Source organism: Bubalus kerabau, chromosome 6 (assembly GCF_029407905.1).
Source record: "Bubalus kerabau isolate K-KA32 ecotype Philippines breed swamp buffalo chromosome 6, PCC_UOA_SB_1v2, whole genome shotgun sequence".
Lineage (NCBI taxonomy): Eukaryota > Metazoa > Chordata > Mammalia > Artiodactyla > Bovidae > Bubalus > Bubalus kerabau.
In genome coordinates, this window is record NC_073629.1 from 27,863,819 (window position 1) to 27,884,940 (window position 21,122).

At 45.6% G+C, this 21,122-nt stretch overlaps 1 protein-coding gene across 1 annotated transcript in view; it reads right to left on the reverse strand.

Moving 5' to 3' along the window:
• Nucleotides 1-5,128, reverse strand: part of ATP1A1 (ATPase Na+/K+ transporting subunit alpha 1) — a 32,352-nt gene extending 27,224 nt beyond the window's left edge. The window contains exon 1 of the mRNA XM_055584624.1: nt 4,802-5,128. Coding sequence (XP_055440599.1) covers nt 4,802-4,813 — 12 coding nt within the window. The 5' untranslated portion in view covers nt 4,814-5,128. The remainder of the gene's footprint in view (nt 1-4,801) is intronic.
• Nucleotides 5,129-21,122: the final 15,994 nt, after the last annotated feature.

The window sequence follows — 21,122 nt, forward strand, 5'->3', positions numbered from 1 at the left end:
TAACGTTCAGATATAATTCACTGTCAAGTCACAACGGAACTAAGGAATGGGGTCTACTGGCCAAAATTCCCTTGGCTCAGGATGCATATGAAACCAGACAGAAAAACTGCAGGGTGGGTTGGGGGGTAGAGTGGGGTGCTTCTATTCTCTCTGACAGAATCTGCTATCTCAAACATCAGTCAAATAAATGAAGAACTTCTTGTGGATTCCTGATGACAGATTTAAGCACAACTAAGGAGGTGACTCATATGCAGAGGAATAGTCTCCCTCCGACTCCAGCCAAAGAATACACTTCCTCTCACACACACACTCGATTCATAGCAACGTGAGAAAGTTCAAGCCTGATTTGGTTACGTCTCCTTTTCCAAAAATACATCAACGAAGATGAGTTTAAGAAAATAGTGGATTTTGAAAGTCTCTGTCCTTCACATTATCACTTACTGGACCTATAATTTCAGCGGAATCCAGAACTGGACAGCTCTGGCAGGGCCGGGGAAACATTCTGCCCAGCGCCGTGCTGGCCAAAAGCAGCCCCTCTGATTACTGCGAGGCCATCTGATCTGACGCTCGTGTTTCTTCTTCTGGCTTGCTGGCTGGCAGAGGGCCCTGGGCAGCTAGGAGGAGGCACCATGGCACAAATGTTCGTCCTCCCACCCCTCACAGAGGGCTGAAAAGCCCATTTCATTTCATACGACCTTGACCAAGACTCTGAAAATGTAAAGCCTTTTACCTGAAAAGTGAACGTAGACAAGAACTTAAAAAGCCATCACCCCAGCAGAGTCCACTGACACTTTCACTTGGCCTCCCCGGAGAGGGTAATTCATAATACTTTCCATTCTTTTCAACCCTCAGTATTTTCCTTTTTTTCAGGTGAAAGAAAAACTGTTTTCTAGTTTTGAAAAGGCTTAAGACTAACTGGTGAACAGCACAAACCCATACTTGATACATGTTTGATCTCTCAATGCCCAAAGCCCAGCAATAACAGGTGCCACTCGCACTTGCCCTGCACTCTAAACCAAACAGAGCTGAGGTCACTTGGGTGAGTACTCTAGTTAAGGGTCCGATGAGAAACTGACGCTTCGGGGCTTTAAAAACCTTTTTTGTTTTAAATAAACTAGTTTTACTTTTCCACACAAACTCCTTTCAAGAAAATTATCTTTAAATCCACCGTCATTCTTAAATTTGGATATACTCTGTTCAAGAACACAGCCTGACTGAACAGAGAGTCACTAATCTATCCATTTGTTGCTAAAATAACCAGGAAACAACGCTCTAAAAGGGTTCTGGGGTGGAGAATGGATGGGCTATGTAACGTTGAATCCACTTTTTTCTTTTTAAAATGCAATTTAAGAATAACACTTGGGCAGGGGGTGGGGGCTGGATATTTTAAGTTTTACTCTTCACCTGCCTAAACATTTTACTAGGTTTTTAAAAATTCCTCCCCCTCCTTTTGGGGGAGGGGGGGTTGTCAGGCCGAGCCTACTCTCCATCTTCTCAGATTTATGATGCAGACCTCCCCTTTCCTACCCTCCCACCCAAAGGTGAGTCACCAGTGTTACAAACTTACTGGCAGAGAAAACTACAAATTAACTAACAGTAAGTTTCCCAAAGAGAATACACCCTCAGAGCAGCAGCAGGGTACAGAAAGCGGGGGCGGGGGGGAGGTAGCAGGGGGAAAAAAAAAATCATACTCATATACACTGAACACTTGACAGGCAAAGGGTCTGATGCAACCCCAACCTTCTTCTCTGGCTGGGCCCAGGCAACTTTCCATCCTGAGAACTCTGCCTTATGATGTTTTCAGTCCAAAGTACTGGCTTTACAGCAGCCATAGGAGATTCAGTCACTTTCAAGTTGAGCTCCAAAAGGGCAGCTGACAGTGTGACCCTGCAACCAGGGTTTCTGCTGACACGTGTATACCTTGTGTAACCTCCACCTGCACCTTCTTCCCAGCTCTTCTTTACATCTCTACCCATAAGCTATAAGCTATGGTTTCTTTTCTAGGTAACTAAGTTAATGTTCTAACAATGGAGAACTGCGGTGAAAGGCCTGGTGACATCCCTCCTCCCCACCCTGGTCTTCTGTAAACTTGAGAAAAAGAAAAGTTTCTTGTGTATCTTTGGTTGGCTAAAGAATTGGGGGTGGTAGGCCGAGCTGCGGATTTAAGCCAAGTCACTGGCAAAAGCAGCCAGTATGAAAAAAAAAAAAAAGGACAAAATCCTATTTCATCCAAGAATGATTCAGCAGGAGCTGGTTCTTTCATTTCATTACCCAAAGCTTAGGAGATCGATTTTTTAAGGAGAACTAAAATCACCTGAAATACAGTCAAAACCTGGGCCCCCAACAGTAGTGGGAAGAGGAGGGGAAGAAATGAACGATGACCTTAAAAATTAGCTGCCAGCACAGGCTTCTTGGTTAACCAATTATCAGCAGGGCTTTAGTCACCACTCCACCCACATTTTAATCCCCATGTGGAAAAATCCCAACATTTCAGCATAAAATATCCTTCTGAACATTTGGACTATCAGAGTAAGTCACTAGGGACAAAAGCAGTTATTTTATCCCAGGAGAATTACCACCACCACCACCAGAACACACACACACACACACCACCACCACAACACACACACACCACCACCAGCACACACACACACACACACACACACACACCTGCTCCCTAATGTTCAATTCATCAGAGTACTCAAAATACTAATGACAACCCAGCAGATAAGCAGCATATCAGCCTGTGTTAACCAGTTACAATTCTAACTTTGGGTTTGCTAGCCCCTAGACATGTTATTAGAATCCGTAAGACATCGAGGTTGAACCTCCACAGCCCAGGTACGCTGTTATCTTTACCACTACTGTGCAAGTGTGGGGTTACCCAAGGGACATACAGGTCTATGGACATAATTTACTGAAACATTTTTCACTAATCCAACATAACAAACACCCCAGTTTCATCTGAAAAACAACTTTAGAGTTCTGCATATAAGTCATTGTTAAGGAGTAAGTGAGTGAGTATTTAGGCTTGGACACTACAGGCTGTTCACGTATCAGGAACATCTGGTGTGTCACGAACCAACCATTTGACCTTGAGCAAATCCCTTCACCTTCCTAGGCCAAGCTCGGGTACATATCTAGGAGGCTCTCCAGTCCTGCAATCAGTAATGTGTGGCTCCAGAAATCAACTATTTTTCTGAAGAAGAGACATAGAAATGAGCTTTTAAGAGCCTGTTTACTGGAATGACCTAGGGTTTGATAGTGTGTACCAGCACAGGCCACTAACCCAGTTTGCACCCCCCGAGTACAGAGGCTGGCGCTCAGTTCTCTTCAGCTACTTGACCTGAGCCAGCAGCCCTCCACATTTTATGCTTTTTAAAGATTCAAGCTGTGCATTCCCACTTCTCCTTCCCTTCTCCACCAGGTCCAAACCTTTCAATGACCTCCTTCAAAATCCATTTAGAGTCCCCAAAGAATGAACCCTCCCTCTTCCCCCATCACTCACTCCACACGGAGGAGCCCTCAGACCCTTCAAAGTCCTACTAAGCGCCGGACAGCGTGCAAGCCCTGGACACAATGGAGGGGATGCTCTCCTACCGGTATTCTCACGACCTGGTCATTTTATCCCATCAATTGATACTTCTGATCGTCATTTTGTATAAACTTTTCTCGACTGGACTTTGGCCTCGGGCCTATAAGTTAACTGTCTGAGTTACAAAAATGCAGGAACCAGCCGTCGTTCTGGTAATCCCACAGTGCTACTCTCTCCTGCCTGGGGAGGAGGAGATTCGTTCCTTCTAGAATCTCTCTTTCGTGCGTAGACACTCCTAACCTGTACTGTCCTCGCTTCCCTTCCTTTTTTCGTATTTATAGTATCCGGAGACACTGGTGGATCAGTCTGTGCTCCTTCCAGGCTATTCCAAAAAAATCTACATTCACCCTCCCCACCATCAAGATGACCACTCCTGTTGCTCAGGCTGCCCCGAGTGCATCCCGTGTTTATGGAAAGTGGCCCATCAAAGCTCTCAAAAGTATACCTTCAAGGCCATCCTAGAGCGAAGGCACACCCTTTCTGGCACCAGCCCGCCCGACCGGCTCCACACTAAGGGGAAGCCAGTTTTTTTCTTTTTTTTACCCTTTGGGGGAGGGCGGCCGCCTCTGCGGACAACTGGGTAAACCCTGGCGCCTCCAGGAGGAGCCTAGGACCCCAAGGCCGGCCCCGCATAGCAAGCCCCCTAGGGCCCGGGCCGGAGCCGCGGCGAGAACCGCAGCCCGGGAACCGGCCGGGCAGAGCGCCCACAGGGGAAGGGGAGGAGCACGCCTTTCCTCCCGGCGAGAAGGGCGGAGGGAGAAAGGAAGGCGAGAGACGGGAGGTGAGGGCGGGCGGAAGGAGGGAGGGAAGGAGCGGGCTGGGGATGCCGCCGGCGGCCCGCTCCCGGCCAGGGCCGCCCGGCTGCCGTGCTCCCTCCTTCTCCTCCAGAGCCGGCGGCTCCCAAGCGCCGCCTCCAGGAGCCCCGGACCCCGGGCGCGCTCGGCCTCGGGGGCCCGCAGACCCTCAGGGTCTGCGCTCCGGCCCCTCGGCGCTCTCTTTCCCCGTCCGCCGCTCATTACCGCACTCCCTCCATTTCCAAAGTGCGTCGCCTTTTAAGCCTCGCCGCTCTGCCAACCCGTTCCGCGCTGCGCCGCTTCCTCCTCCTCCGCCTCCCGCCGGCTGCGGTCGCCCTCCAGACTTCCTCCCCTTCCTCCGCCTCCCGACCAGGGCTCCCCGCGCGCCTCCCCTGGCTCGCCCGACACTCACCCCCTTCCCCATAGCTGCGGTGGTGTGCGCCCCGAGCCGGGTCCTTCTGTTCAGAGAATGAGAGAGAAAAGAAGAGAGCGGCTCCCGGCCAAGCAAGCGCGGCCGGGGGAGCGAAGAGGAAGGAGCTAGGGCTGCCGCAAGGCGGGAAGGAGGGAAGACGGCAGGCGGCACGGGCCGATGCCTTCTGCCGCCGCCGCCGCCGCCGGGGCTGCTACTGCTGCTGCTGCCACGTGTCCACCTCCTCCCGCCGCTGCTCTGAGCCCCAGACCCCGCCGCAGCTCAAGCCCGCGCCTCCTCCTCACTTCCTAAAATATGCAACCTGCGTGCTAGCCCCGCCCACGCCAGGCACGTCACCGTTACCGGAGCAACCTGACACCGACCACGGGCCTGGCTCCGCCCCCCCGCCCCAACCCCACCCCCAGGCCGGGGCCGTGCCGGCTGCGACCGGCCAGGGCTCCAGGCAGGAGGGCGCCGGGGCCTGGGGCGCGCGTGCCCACGTCCCGGGCGGCCGAGACCGTGCCTCTGCGGGGCGCCCCGGCTGGCTGGGCAGCAGGGATTCGGCGGCCATGCAGCTCCCGCGTCCCTCGTGACCGGCCCGCTTTGGAGCGCAAGCAAGGTCCGCAGTGGGTGCGGGGATGTCCCTGGAACTGGGCCCCCGAATCTCCGAGGACCCGGGACAGAATCGTCGCGCGGAGGGGCTTTTCTGGGAATCAGGGAGCTCATCTGGAGCTAAAGAAACACCAGGTTGAGGTGGGGAGTCCGGAGAGGCTGTAGCCAGCGTTTGAAGGAGGGACTGCGCGTCCCTGCAGACCCCAGGCCCTGCGCCTACCTGCGGATGGCTTCCCCGACCAGGCTCTAGGGCCAGACTCTCGGTGCTCTCACGAATGCCTCGTATGGTCTTGGGATCCCCGTTGTTTATATCCCACAGGGCCTGGGCTGGCGTTGCCAGAGGTCCCAAGCGCCCTCCCCCTACTTTGCTTCAACACCCCCAAATAATAATCCAGAGGGCCTGCGATTAATTCATTCATGTTGCTGTGTGAATATAAACTGTTTGTCCTGTTTGGGGATTCACTTTAACGGGGGAGGGACACCTGAAACCCAAGGGAATGCATATCTTTAGCAAAAGGGACTCCGCGGAGGGGAAGATGTTTGAGGGTCTGTCTCCTGGCCTTCCACCTGGCGCAGCAGGGCCTCTCTCACCTCAGCCTTTGCTTCTCTGAGGGATCTGGGCCCAGAGTGTGGTGAGGAGCCCAGAAACCCCCCAGAGGGCCCTGGCCTGGCTGCGCTGTGTGGCATTCCTCCCATTACAGCTTCTGCAGAGGCTGCAATGGATGAAGGTTTCCTGGAGTTAAAAAGCAAGGTGTTATTAACAATGTTTTCAGGAAGTCAAGCATGCTCTGGGAAAGCACAAGGTTTGCAGGAGAGAGTCACTCCATGTCTCTGGGAATTCTGACAACAGACAGGGAAAACATTAACTTCCTAAGCAAGCTAAAACTGGCCCTGTTAATTTCAACTATTAATTTAACATGGAAAAATAAAGAGGTGAAGCCTTGAAAGAAACTGGGAAGAAGGAAGGGAAGGAAGAAAATCGAAGAGGGAAAAAACTAGCAACTGTGTTAGTTGTTAGGCCATTAGAGTAAGTCTTGTTCCTTCTTAGAAGAAACTGTTTCTTTCCTCTTGCCCAAGAATGCATTGTTCAGGACTGGTGCCTTCTCCAGTGACCTTCAGGCTTGGTTAAATCAGCGCAGGCCATGAAGAACAGAGGAACTGTAAATTCAAATTCATGCCTGCTGGGGAAAGAACCCCCAAATCCAGAACAGAGTTCCCAATGCTGCTAATTTAACAGAAGGAATTTATCAAGTGTTATCAGGGCTCTGCCTCTAAAGGTCTAGAAAATGCTTTATTTTCATGCACTATATCCCCCATTACTGCTAACCTGTAGGAGGATTTTGCTTACTAAAGATCTCTCAGCTTGTTTGAGATTAATTATCCCTTGGGCCCTGCTCGGAGCGGAAAAAACACAGCAAGAACAACAAAATGTAGAAAGCAAAATTCTAAACAATGTAGGTTTCTCCTGCTGGTGGATCACCTTTTCCACCCTAACTAACTAAAATTATCACTTTTTAAATTTTCATTCAACAACATAACCCTGAAAGATCAGACATTTATTTAAAAATCCCTTGGCCTTTTCAGCAGTTTATTTGGCAGCTGAAGATTGCTGAAGGTCCTTTCAAGAGGACCTCAAAGTTCTAGCTATATTCTAGACTGGGGAAAAGGCATAAAAGGAAGAAGTATTAAAATCTGAAATTTACTTTTGCTCCACTTTATAGCACTTTTACATATGAAATCCTCCCTGGGATTCTCACAAGTCTAGAAGGCAAAGGGCTTTAGCTGCATTTTACAGAGTGGGAAACAGGAGGTTTGAGGATTTTCTCAAAACAAGGCCACTCAGCAAGTGATGGAGGAGCCTGGTCTCAAAATTGCAAGATGGGAACCGTCTTCCTACTTGTAAAATTTGGTCTCTGAGCATGGCACCAGGAAATTTTTGGTGGAAGGATACTAATTGCTTTCAACGGGGCTGTCCTCACAAGTACAGAGGGTTTCCATGTACTTCTCCTCTTTTATAACCAAGAAGATCCCAGCGAAAGCCTCTTTTGCCTATTTCTACTCTTCATCAGTCTACCGTGTGAATCATTGAGTCTGAGAACATTTTATAAAAATGTTTGCTATAGATCAACAAACACTCCCTCACCCCTGTTTTCACCCACTTAATCCCACTTCTCAAGGTGTATCCCATTCCATTTTCAAGTCATTTGATAATCCATTTTTTAATTCCAGTCCTGTTGAAAGACACATAATTTGACAAAAACATTTCAGAATATCAGACAAGTTATGTTGGTGCTACTGTTCCTCTAATGTTGATGTTTCTATAAGTGCTCAGCCAAGTGTTACGGTCCAGGCACTTTTGGGCAATTCTCAGGAGTGTTTTTAGGGATAAAGTTTATCGTAAGGTGTTGAGGACAAATCTTAAGAGGTGAAGGGAAAAAAATATGGTAAGGAAGCTGGAGCTGAAAACTTTTTAATGGGAAAGAGTGATGAAAAGAATCCCTGCTGGATTGTACAATGGAGCCCTGAGCATGCCTATAAAATTAAGACAAAGAGACATTGTGGACAAAACTGAGGTGCAGAAGTCACAGATGCCTTGGGACGTGGGTGACCAAAGGGAGAAATACCATTTTGGGGGACAGGCCTCTTTCCCCTCTTGGGAGAGCTTTCTGAATGGAACCTTGGAAAGCAAACATTCCCCTCATTTTATGTGAAGAAACTGAGGCTCAGGGAGTGATTGGAACTGGACAGTCCCTGAACATTGGCAGAACTATTGGGCATCTTTTCAAACTCCCAGAGCAGTGCTGAGGATAAAGAAACTTCCAGAAGAGAATGTGGGGACAAATTCCGTCTCTTTAGTCTATCTACCTCTTATACTATCAGTTCTAATTAAGCTCCTAGCTTGGGAAACAATTAAACTGATGGAACCAGAGACTCAGCATTTACAGCCCCCAAGGCTGCCAAATGTGGATGGCTTCGAGGAGGATTTGACACAACCACAGAGTGTTGGCCCAGTCATTGTGAGTAGTCAGGAGACGTCTGAAAAACATGATGCAAGTCAGTGTTTTGAGCCAAGAGTGCTAGCACTTTGAGTAAGTACTTGCTGAAATGAATAAACATGCCATTGCAATTAAGGGCTTTAGAAAAAGAGTTGGAACCTACAACAAAGTTAGCATTTTCCATTGGAAGCAAACACTTGGGAGATCAATGAGCTCGGAAACTGGAAAGATAGAAGTCTTTGGTCCAGCTTGCACTAGAGGTATCATGGAAACAATCTTAGGCATGCATCTTTATTTTTAACCATTTCCTTGGTACTCCAGGAAGCCACTTAGCTGCCACTGTTACTGCAATAAAAGTTACAATGTTTACTGCATTAAAGCCAGTTCTTCTCACAAATTCAAAGTTTCTCCTAGCCAATATCTATCCCACCACTGCAAATCTGCTTGTCCCCATCTAGCAGCAGATGTAATACCCATTGCTTTAAAAGCACAGTTCTAGGGACTTCCCTGGTGGTCCAGTGGCTAAGTCTCCATGCTCCTAATGTAGAGGGCCTGGGTTTGATCCCTGGTTAGGGAACTAGGAACCAGGCTCCCCCGTCCCTGGGATTCTCCAGGCAAGAGTACTGGAGTGGGTTGCCAGTCCCTCCCCCAGGGGATCTTCCCGACCTAGGTATCAAACCCCGGTCTCCTGCGTTGCAGGTAGATTCTTTACCATCTGAGCCACCTGGGAAGCCCTCCTTTATTACAACTGCCACTTAAACAATTTGCTCTTATTAATAGCTGTCTTTGTAAAGAAAACAATTATAAAGGACTCTTTAGTTGTCCCCCCCAAGTGTTTTACACTGTGTCCTCAAATTCAGAGTCAGGCTCGGTCTTCTTTTCTAGCACTTTCCAACACACTGCTACTCCCTTCACCCCAGGGATTATTATTGTGATAATAGTATCAAAACATTATTAAATGTTACAATATCCTGGCATGTAAAAATGCATATTTTGTTCTCTACAAATCAACCACCATGGGGCATTGCAAACAAAAATTAAATGGCAACAAACAAAGGGTCTGGAACTAAAAGTATTCTACTGCCAGAGTCCTATCTGCGTCCAGGCAGCATAGACATTGCTTCAGGCAGGCTTACAAGCCAGCACGGGCAAGCTGGAGGCACGAGGAGAGGCAGCAGGAGCAGACTGTCGTGGAAGCCTCCTTGTTCTCAGGGGAAAACAGCCATGAGCACTGAGGAAATGAGGGCTGCCATTGGGGTGGATAGATCTGCTATTCTTGGCCTTTAAATCTTCCATGGAAAAACAATTGAGAAAGTTCTGTGAAGGCTGGTTCCACTGAGAACAGCACTCTTCCTTAGATCCCTTTGCACTAAAATGGGGTTTCAGGGACTTTGCAGATTTTCCCTTCACTGAAGTGAGAAATCACCATAATATGAGAGAATACAGAATCATCAAAAAGTGGTTTGGTCCATTTACAAAAGTCTGGGAGTTTTTGAAGAAAGTAACCCCAAAGTAGGTCAGGTACAAAAATAGTAACCAGCTCAATTCATTTTTAACAGCTTAGGTTTTACTCTGGAGGCTGCCATTTGGTTGATGGGTAACCTCTACATGTGGACTCTTACTGATAAGCCCGCTAGAGAAGTTCCCTCTCTTTCATCCCTTCTCCCACCCCTACCTCTGGCACTCTCCATTGTTTAACAGAAGTAAGAGCTAACTCATGCCAAAACAAACAAACAAAAATTAAATTTAAAACCCCCAAACAAACAAACCCCAAAACCCAAAATAGCCATTACTGGGGATCTACTCTGAGCCTAACATCATGCTTGATGCTGGCATATAACGACAACTAAGACATATTTTCTACCCTCAAATAGTTCACCATCTGGCATAAAGTAAGACATGTAAAGAGATATTAGTAACACAGTGAGAGGTGCTGTATCTATGTAGCATATCATGGGGACATGAAGGAAGAAGTGGTCAGTTCTGCCTGTGGAGCTGAAAGGGCTTCCCTGGCTGGATCTTGAAAGACAGATGAGAGTTCATGAAGTGGAGCCTCTTGTGAGTGCACGCGCGTGCATGTGTGTGTGTGTGTGCACGCGCATGTGTACTCGTGTGTGTGCTTGTGTACTGTGGGGTGGTTGTAAGCAAAAGCAGCCGCATGGGAAGACCCTTGGCACCTAAATAAACTTAATCTATTGGAGAGGACTGGCCAGGAGTTTAAAATCACTAGAGCATAGGTTGTGTGTGTGTGTGAAAGAGAAAGAACACAGTAGGAGATAAGCCTGGAGAGGTGAGCAAGGTCGATTGTGGAAGACTTCGGTACCATTCTAAGGGCTTGGACTTTATCCTGTAGGCCATAGGGAGACACTGCAGGGTTTTAAGCAGGGAGGTGTCATGATCAGATTTGTGCTTTGGAAAGATTTCCGTGGTAGTATTTGCTTGCTCCTTGGAAAAGCTACGAGAAAGCTAGACAGTATATTAAAAAACATAGACATCATTTTGCTGACAAATGTCCATAAAAAAACAGTAGTCAAAGCTATGGTTTTTCCAGGAGTCATGTACGGATGCGAGAGTTGGACCACAAAGAAGGCTGAGTGCTGAAGAACAGATGCTTTTAAAAATTGTAGTCCTAGAGAAGACTCTTGAGAGTCCCTTGGACAGCAAGGAGATCAAACCAGTCAATCCTAAAGGAAATCATACCTGAATATTCATTGGAAGGACTGATGTTGAAGCTGAAGCTCCAATACCTTGGCTGACTCACTGGAAAAGACCCTGATCCTGGGAAAGATTGAAGGCAGGAGGAGAAGGGGACGACAGAGGATGAGATGGTTGGATGGCATCACCAACTCATTGGACATGAGTTTGAGCAAGCTCCAGGAGATAGTGAAGGACAGGGAAGCCTTGCATGCTGCAGTCCATGGGGTCATAAAGAGTCAGACACAACTTAGCAACTGAACAACAACAACCAGAGCTCTGGGATAAGCTTTCAGAATCAGTGCATTTACCAAAGCTCTTCTGATCGTATTATTGGATTCAGAATCTCAGGACATCCATGTTTAGCTCTGAGATGGCATGTTACTTTTTTTCTTCCTTTTTTGTGCATTTACATGCATGTCTTGATCCTCATCATGATCCCGATTATCTACTCCTTCCCCCAAACAGAGGCTTTCAAGTTGCTAGATATGGTGGAAAATTGGGATTTGGACATAATTTTAGCAATCTGTTAGGATACAAATCCCTGACCTTAAAAGGTGGCTCAATTTGAGTCTTCCTTCCTCAAATGTAACTTTGGAGCCTATTTTATCTGTAACCATATTACCAGGGCTGCTGCTGTGAGAATCAGTTGACATGATACTCTTAAGGAAACATTGCCTGTCACATTGTAACTGTTCAAACAGTGTAAGGAATGATCTTGTTGATTTCAAATTCCTACTCAGCCTGCGAGAAACAAGGTTCAAAGAAGGATGAAGACATCCACAAAAATTTGTCTAGAGGACAAGGGAGTGAGAACAGAACCGGCTTTGTGCTGGTTTTCCTCTTGCCCCAGCAACCTCCCGTATGCAACAGCGGGCCTGTCTAGGGATATACAGCCAGCTTGTAGCAGAAACCACAGTGCAGAATGGAGGAGCTTGGCGAGAAAGGGTTGGGTAACGCTCCACCTGTCTGAACTGGTCTAGTTATCACCAAACCGCAGGTGAGGACTAGGGAAATAAACCCTGCGCTGAAACACAACAACACTGGCCTCACTGAGAAATCGTCACCTTCAGAATAAGAAGCTTGACTATCCATGTTCTGGACTGCAGGGGCTGATACAGGGTAGCCTCTCTGGTTGGGGATGTGGGGTGTGGGCAGGGGACCGGGAAGGGGAGGGAGAGAAAGCATTGTGTCCAAGTGTAACTTAAAACCATTACAGGTTGTTTTTTTTTCCCCCCTTTTTACATCCTCCCTCCCCCTTCACACACAGAAAGAGAGAGAGAGAGGAAGAGAAAGAGAGGAAGGAAGGTAACACCTGCTAAGGTAGTCTCTAATTGGCAAGCCAGAGTTCTTTCTCTTCCTAAGAATGACCCAAGAGAATGCTGGGTTTCAGGACCATCACTCCCATTCCTGGTAAAAGTCTGCCAGACACGGTGCTGCAGGCTAGAGCTGCAGGGAGCTTGGGGCTGCGGAGTGAGCGGATAGGGAGAGGGAGTGTGGGGGGAGGCGGGGGCAAGAATCCACTTCCCTGTCATGCCTTTAAACTCATCAACCAGAAGTGCTCAAACTCAATGTATTCTCTTCCCCCTTTGGTTTTTTTCATAATGGGGGGAAAAAAGGTGATGTTAAAGTTTTGAATAAAGAAACAGCTGCCATCTGGGTAATTGAATTCTGCTTAAAGCAGGCCACCTGGTTTCCATCAGCAGCTCTTGGCAGGTATGGAAGTGTCAGTCGAGGTCTTGCATTGACTTCTAAATGCAGGCTGGCGTTCCACGCACAGTACAGAAAGCTTAATTTCTGAGTAGCGAAAGCGGTGTTCTATCAGGTTACCTCAAGGCATGGTAGATTTCTCAGACTGCAGACATTTAGAATTAAAGCAGTTGTGTTGGTCTCATCCATTCCTGGTCACATGCTGCCTTTAAAAAAAAAACAAAAACTGAAAAGCTGGTTTTCTTTGGCTTCCTGTTTGGACATTCATGTCATAGAAATATGTGTGAGTGAAATCACCTTGCTTTCTTAGAGGTTTCGGGAGGCTGAGTGTTTCCAGTTCCTTGGATGGTGGAAAGAGGGGTGGGCAGCCTGGGAGGAATATCAGGTGTCTATGGGCTGGATGCCATGCTCTGCCTTTCTTAGCAGCCTTCTCAGTTGCCGCCCCTGTGCCTCAAAGGGAGGCACCATCAAGCAGCTTGAATGGGGTTGCAGTCCTGTTTCCTGACTTGAGACGCCCACACATCAGGAAAAATCAGTACCTTTTATGCAACTCGTAACCCCGCCTCCTGTTTACATGCACAGCAGAGCTGGTGTCAAGCAGGAGGGTTGGTGAGGACAGAGATATACCCGTGGCGGATTCATGTTGATGTATGGCAAAACCAATACAATATTGTAAAGTAATTAGCCTCCAATTAAAATAAATAAATTTATGTTAAAAAAAAAAGAAATATAGGCTAATCGAAAAAAAAAAAGAAAAGAAACAGAATGCTGGGAACTTGGGTGGTCTTGAACAAGTCCTTACACTTTTCTTCAAGTCTGTTTCCCTGTATCTGAAATGTCTATAACAGAACTGAGTACAATCAGGAGCCGTGTTCAGGTAACATGGGATACTAGAGTTGGGAGTAGAGCTCTGCACTGGACAGAAATCTTACTCACAGGCAGTTATGTTTTACAAGGGACACTGAGCTTATGGAATGAGACTTCTACACCACAGATAACCTGGTCTGCTCTCCTCCTTTACAGAGGAATCAAGTCTGCATATGCTTTTCCTAGTATGACCGACCACCTGCTTAATGTCAAAATGAGACCCCAGTCACTTATCTTTCCAGCATGCTATGCTGTTTCCTTTGCTTTAGGACCACTTGAAAACATCTACTCAAGGACAGAGCTGTTTTGCTTCCAAACCAAAAACTGAGGGTTATCCAAAACATTCAATTTAAAGAGCCAGCTTTTTGAAAATAGAATTTTCCATGATGCACTGGGTACTCATACAGGTTCATCTTAAAAATCTTGACCTCTTTTCACATCAAGGGAGCTATATCTGCACACACACACAAAGATACACACACATAGACAAAACTATTATTTTGAATTTGAGAGAATTCAAGGAAGTCTTGGGCTTCCCTGGTGGCTCAGATAGTAAAGCGTCCGCCTGCAATGCGGGAGACCCGGGTTCAATCCCTGGGTTGGGAAGATCCCCTGGAGAAGGAAATGGCAACCCACTCCAGTATTCTTGCCTGAAGAATCCCATGGACAGAGGACCTTGATAGGCTACAGTCCATGGGGTCGCAAAGAGTCAGACACGACTGAATGACTTCACTTCACTTCACTTCAAGGAAGCCTTGGATGGTGTCAGTGTAAAATTCAATTAAAATCTCTTGCAGGGGTCCCAGGCTTTGGACAAGACTCCTTCACTTCTTTCCTGGGAAGCCTGCTGTCTGTTCAGTGACAGTCTCCTGGACCTGGCATCACACCTGTGTGGGGTTTCCTCAAGCTGCTAGGTGACAATGCCCAGCTCCATTCCATGGGCATCTTGTCTCCAACATCCTCAAATTTCTCTTCCTTCTGCCAGCTGATGGAGGAGCATTCGAAAAAGAACACAGAGGGCAGTAGCGTGGGGGCCGGGGACTGGAAGCAGAGCTGGAGTGAGGCTTGGGCAGATAACGGGGGAGGGGGGAGTCTGAGGCAGTTGGAGTAGCCTCCAGTTGCCTGGTCCAACTCCCAGCAGGCTCTCTTCTGCTCCCTCAGCCTGGCTCAGATCTCATTTCTTAATCCAATAAAGAGGCACTTGCCTAAATTTGAAAAGGTGCCATAAAATTATTTTATCCCCCATATCCTGTCCTGAAGCAGTTAAGTTCCAATTTCCTCTTCAAAACAAGTTTCTGTCTGATAGGGCTCTTTCAATATTGATCTACAATCAGTAATATATTATAGCCACTGAAGCATTACTGTCTCATTACTCTCCTCTTTCTTGCCAAATGGACAGTGTCTCAAATCTCCTTGTTCCTTCGCCCACTCTTGTTTCTCCCTCTGCTGCCACAACATCCATCTATCCACAGCCATGCCTTAACACAGAGCAGCCTCTCCTGGCTCCTCTGAAATAATCAGAAAAACTCCATCTGGCCAAGTCTGGATCATGTTTAATGTACAGAAAATCAGATCCCCACACTTTAGAATAGTGGTGGTGGGCGGTGTAGTACTGATTCTAGATCCTTTTGCTGGGGGGCAGGGTGGGGGGGTTACCGATTAACCCCAGTGCCCTCGAGGTAAGAGCTTCTGGGTTAGTGGCAAAATTCCTACCTTTTTCAACACAGGGATCAGAGATTTCTTTGGTAACCTCCTTTTCCTTTTTAAGGTTGCCCCTCGTACCATAAATCATACCCCACTGGTAATAAAATGTTGCCTTTTTGGGGGAGAACTACATTGTGATTTTTCCTGGGTGTTGCTTGCAGCCTCCAAAAACATGAAGAAAACAAATCTGGTGAAATATTGAACATTTTCACCCTAAAGTTGGAAATGAGTGATTGTTACCCATTACCACCACTTCTACACCATAACAGAAGTCCTGAGACCAGCTGTTCAGCCCATGCCTATAAGCAGCTTCCTCCTCCTTCCTCCAACTCAACAGTGGTCCACACCCTCCTGTTTCTCCATCACTAGTGGACTGCATGTTTCTATGGCAGCCACACCTCCAAAGAAGTCTGAATCTCCATTCCCTTTCAGTGGGTTCTTTAAAGTTTCCATGCATCTGGGCTTCCCTCTGTGGTCCAGTGGTTAAGAATCAGCCTGCCAATGCAGGGGACTCAAGCTCAATCTCTGGTCCAGGATGACACAGGGCAACTAAACCTGTGCACAACTGCTGAGCCCATGTGCCACAATTACTGAAGCCTATGCACCCTGGAGCATATGCTCTTCAACAAGAGAAGCCACTGCAGTGAGAAGCCCACACACCACAGCTAGAGAGTGAGCCACCACTCTCCGCAACTAGAGAAAGCTTGCACGCAGCAACAAAGACCCAGCCCAGCCAAAAATAAACACATAAATAAAATAAAAAATAAAAAGTTTCCAAGTACCTTCACATTTACTATTCCTCTGCCCCAGAGGTCATAGGTCCTTTCTACTGTGGCTCCTTCTGTACCCCTTAGAGGCATATCCAGGATTCTGAATAGTCACCTTTTTACTCATGGTAAAAAAAATTTTATATTAGAATTTTTCCATTCAAAGTCTGGTCTGGTTTTTATCTCTCCATTGAACCCTGACTGATACCAGAACTAAATAAATGCAAGAATAAATAATGTTCATGGACTGGGAAGACTCACTATTGCAAAGAAGTCATTCTCTCTAAACTGAGCTATAGATTTAAGAAAACAGGCCTCTCCTAAGTGGCATTAGACAACTATAAAATATCCAAAAATAGTTGATTGTTGCTGCAGTATGTTTCTGGAAACCATGTGGAAAATCCTAAATCTAATTTTACCCATGGGATCTGTGTTTTAATTGGATGTTGCCTTTTTTAAAGTATTTTTATTTAATTTTATTTTTTTATTAGCCACACAGTATGCCTGAGGGATCTTAGTTCTCCAACCAGGGATCAAACCCAGCCCCCCTGCAATGGAAACAGAGTCTCAACAACTGGACCACCAAGGAAGTCCTGGATGTTGCATTCTTGATCAAAGACTTGGCCTCAGATAAATCAGAGATGCTAAATATGTCATAGAAGCAAAGATTCAGAGGTTAAATTAGTTGCTGTCAACCCTGGCTGAGCATTAGAATTAGCAAACAAGATTTAAAAAAAATTAGCAAATCAGTGCCTGGGCCTCACTGGTAACCAGTTAAAGCCATATATATATGGCTTTAACTATATACATATATATATGTGTGTGTGTGTGTGTATATATATATATATATACATACACATATACATTTTTTTGAAATAAATGCATTTATGGCTGTACTGGGTCTTCATTATTGGGCTTTCTCTTGTTGTGGGTGCAGGTTTCTCATTGCAGCAGCTTCGCTTGTTGCAGAGCATGGGCTCTAGGGCTTGGGCTTCAGTAGTTGCAGCACTCAGGCTCTAGAGTCTATGGGGCTTCATTCCTTATGGTGAGTGGGCTCAGTAGTTGTGGCCCAAGGACTCTAGAGCGCAGGCTCAGTAGTTGTGGCTCATAGGCTTAGTTGCCCCTTGGGATGTGGAATCTTCCCTGACCAGGGATAGAACCTGTTTCCCCTGCATTGGCAGGTGGATTCTTAACCACTGGACTACCAGGTAAGTCCAAAGCCAAGTCTTCATAGGTGAGCTCAGGTAATTATCATTATTATTTTTGAATCAAGAGCTATGACAAAAAGAAAGAAATAGCTGTCATTTGGGACTTAAAAAAAAATTAAAAGAACCACGAACCACTTGAAAAGCAAATCATAAGATTTATTGCTTCTCCAAGTGGAAATTTAGAGATCCTACAGGGATGAATGAGTCATCTCACATGGTAGTAAGACAATGCATACTGCATCTACTGTCCACAAAGTCTGAATATGAACTAGTGCCCTCAAGGTACAATGTCCTAAGGCAGATGGTTGATGAGTTAATGAGTACTATATCTCTGTATGAGGAATTTGCCTTGGAGCCTCTGGAAAAGAATTTACACAGTACCTGTTCTTAAGAGGTGTTCAAGGTAAAAAGAGCACAATGATTCTAAAATTAGACATCCAGTAATTTAAAACATGGAATATTGGCCTTTGCTGATGCTAGCATTGGTATCTAAGGTGATCTCAACTGGAAATTGTGGTAATCCAGAGATACATTTAAGGATACATTTAATCCAGAGATACATTTAAGGATTTTTCCCTTCCCTTGGCAAAAGGCTGGTGAGGGCTGTGACTCAGGGAAGTGAAGCCTTGCCTTGGCCTCAGGGTCTCCTCCAGGTGCAGTGAGGAAGCTGGTCCCTGAGAGTACAGCCACCAAAAGGCTACAAGGAGAGACCAGCCCTGGAGTTTATATAACTCCAAGAGGTTGGCTTCTCTTTTAGATTCCAATTCTCTGTCATGAGTTATGAGATTAGAAGCAGGCACTTCATGACACTTCGCATGTCCATTTTATCCATTTTAAAATAGAAAAATTATATCTATTCCCTATATACCTCTAAAGATACTTTAAGACAAATTAAATTCCATTGAAAAGATATCTGAGCATTTTAGTATTTTTTCTGATTATAAGAGTGACGTTTATTGAACTGAATATGGAAATTACAGAGAGATAGTTATATAATAAAGAAAATAAAACTCAACCATAATATCACTTATAACCTCACAATCATTTTAAACAAAACACAAATGAAGAACATTCTCTGTATGCAGTTTTCTATCCTTTTTTTTATAGATTTCATAATGCACATTACCATTTTATCTTAAAGTTTCCTTAAAAAATACTATTTAATGGCTATATAATATTCCATTTTATGGCAATTTCATGATTTGTTTATTCATGGTGAGATATACAATATGAATATTTTTAAAATATAAGAAAAGTTAATAATCCAAGAAATTTTGGTTATTATTTATAACAGTATATTTCAAGATTTAAAAAATATACATGGGGAAGGAAATGGCAACTCACTCTTATATTCTTGCCTGGGAAATTCCATGGACAGAGGAGCCTGGCGGGCTACAGTCCATGGAGTTGCAAAGAGTAGGACACGACCAAGCAACTAATACTTTCACTTTAAAAAATAAAAAATATACAGATAACAATTGGAAACAATCTCAGAATCATGGAAAACAAGATTTAAAAAATACAGTCGAGAACAATTTTATTTTTAAAGGTCACCTCGCTCACAAAGAACAAAGAGAACATGCAATAATTGCCTCTAACTACATTTCCATTGACTTCCACGTGGTAATTTTATCTTTAATACCCCCTACTCATTTGACTTAAGGTTTCAGTGTTACCATTTCCTTTTAGAAAAAAAAAATTGTAATTTAATTAGAAATCTGCCACCTCTCCAGTCCTATCCTCTTCATTCTTTCTCTTGAAAAATAAAGTGAGAGGGGTAGGAGCAAAGGAAAAACAGAACAACTGATTATTATTTTATATTAACCCTCCTCCCTCCCCAATGTTACCCACCATATGCAATGAATAGAAGCTGGAAAAGCCCAAAAGAATACGGAAATATCCTCAAACTTTCTTTTAGGAACTTTGTAATTTGTTGCATTATTCATTTATTCAAGACCATTGCCATGGGCTCTATGTCTCAGATTACTTAGTTTATCTGAAAGATAAACTCAGGAATGTGTGAATTCACTGTAACTAAGGGGTTAAGTCAGGTCAGGCCCAACAATTGTGTTCATCCTTCCTAACACTGGAATTCCAGGCAGATCAATTCAAAGTGCTCTTTGAGATAGCACTTAACTGAGTAGTTGCTTATTATAGCAAGTTCCATCTAGCAAGTCCACTTCCGCCACAAAGGTCAGCTGATGCCCAAGTGTGATGCGAGGAAACAAAAAGATCTGTCACTCCTTTTCTGATAGATCTGGGCTCCCTTCATTCACTCAAAGTGTTCATTGAGAGTCCACTCTGCGCATAGCACTGGTCTAAGCACACAAACGAGATAGATCAAGTCCCGGCTGTTGCGCAGTTTCTAGCCTAATGGAAAAGTGGGCTGCCCTCTGTGGGGTTGCACAGAGTCGGACACGACTGAAGTGAGTTAGCAGCAGCAGCAGCAAAGCAAAAGAGGGATTCCTATTTATTTCAACTATGCTTTAAACACATGTAACATCTCCCTGGTAGCTCAGGCAGTAAAGAATCTGCCTACAATGCAAGAGACCCCCGTTCAATTCTTGGGTTGGGAAGATCCCCTGGAGAAGGGATAGACTACCCACCCCAGTATTCATGGGCTTCTCTGGTGGCTCAGACGGTAAAGAATCTGCCTGAAATGTGGGAGACCTGGGTTCGATCCCTGGGTTGGGAAGATTCTCTGGAGGAGGGCACGGCAATCCACTCCAATATTCTTACTTGGAGAATCCCCATGGACAGAGGAGCCTGGAGGGCTACAGTCCATGGGGTCGCAAAGAACTGGACATGACTGAGTGACTAAGCACACACACACAGCACAACTACAGGTATTTGGGATTCTGCTCAAACTATCTCTTTGCCGACGAGTATCTTATCACCCACAGCAGCTTCCTCCTAGACTCCGAAGACCAGATGTTCAGAGTTAATGTTTTCTGGACTGCTTTTGAAAGCCCAAGGCCAGTGGTGGTCTTCATGGGGTGGGAGCTTCTCCTTCTGGCCACAGATTTAAAAACCTTTGATGAAAGCATTTGGTTTCTGGAGACATGATTATAAATCATGTCTTTGATGTCCTTGTCTGGCATAAATGTGGTAGAAATTTTTAATCATTGGTAAAGTTTTTAGGGAGAAGGCAATGGCACCCCACTCCAGTACTCTTGCCTGGAAAATCCCATGGACAGAGAAGCCTGGTAGGCTGCAGTCCGTGGGGTCGCTAAGTGTCAGACACAACTGAGCGACTTCACTTTCACTTTTCCCTTTCATGCATTGGAGAAGGAAATGGCAACCCACTCCGTGTTCTTGCCTGGAGAATCCCAGGGATGGCGGAGCCTGGTGGGCTGCCGTCTATGGGGTCGCACAGAGCCGGACATGACTGAAACGACTTAGCAGCAGCAAGTTCACTGAAAAATACAAAAAACATACAAACTCTAGGAACACAAAACATTAAAATAATAAAATAAAAAACAATAACAAATAAAACATAGACAAAAATCTCCCAGATTCCATCATCTAGAATAACCATGATCAACACTTGGGGAATATCATTCCAAATATCTATGGACATTGACAACTAGAGGAAGAGAGTGTTAGGCAATGGGAGAAAAATAATTTTGCACATGGCACCATAAAATTTTTTGGTTAAATTTAAGTAGGATATTTTGCACTCATCTCACACGCTAGTAAAGTAATGCTCAAAATTCTCCAAGCCAGGCTTCAGCAATATGTGAACTGTGAACTTCCAGTTGTTCAA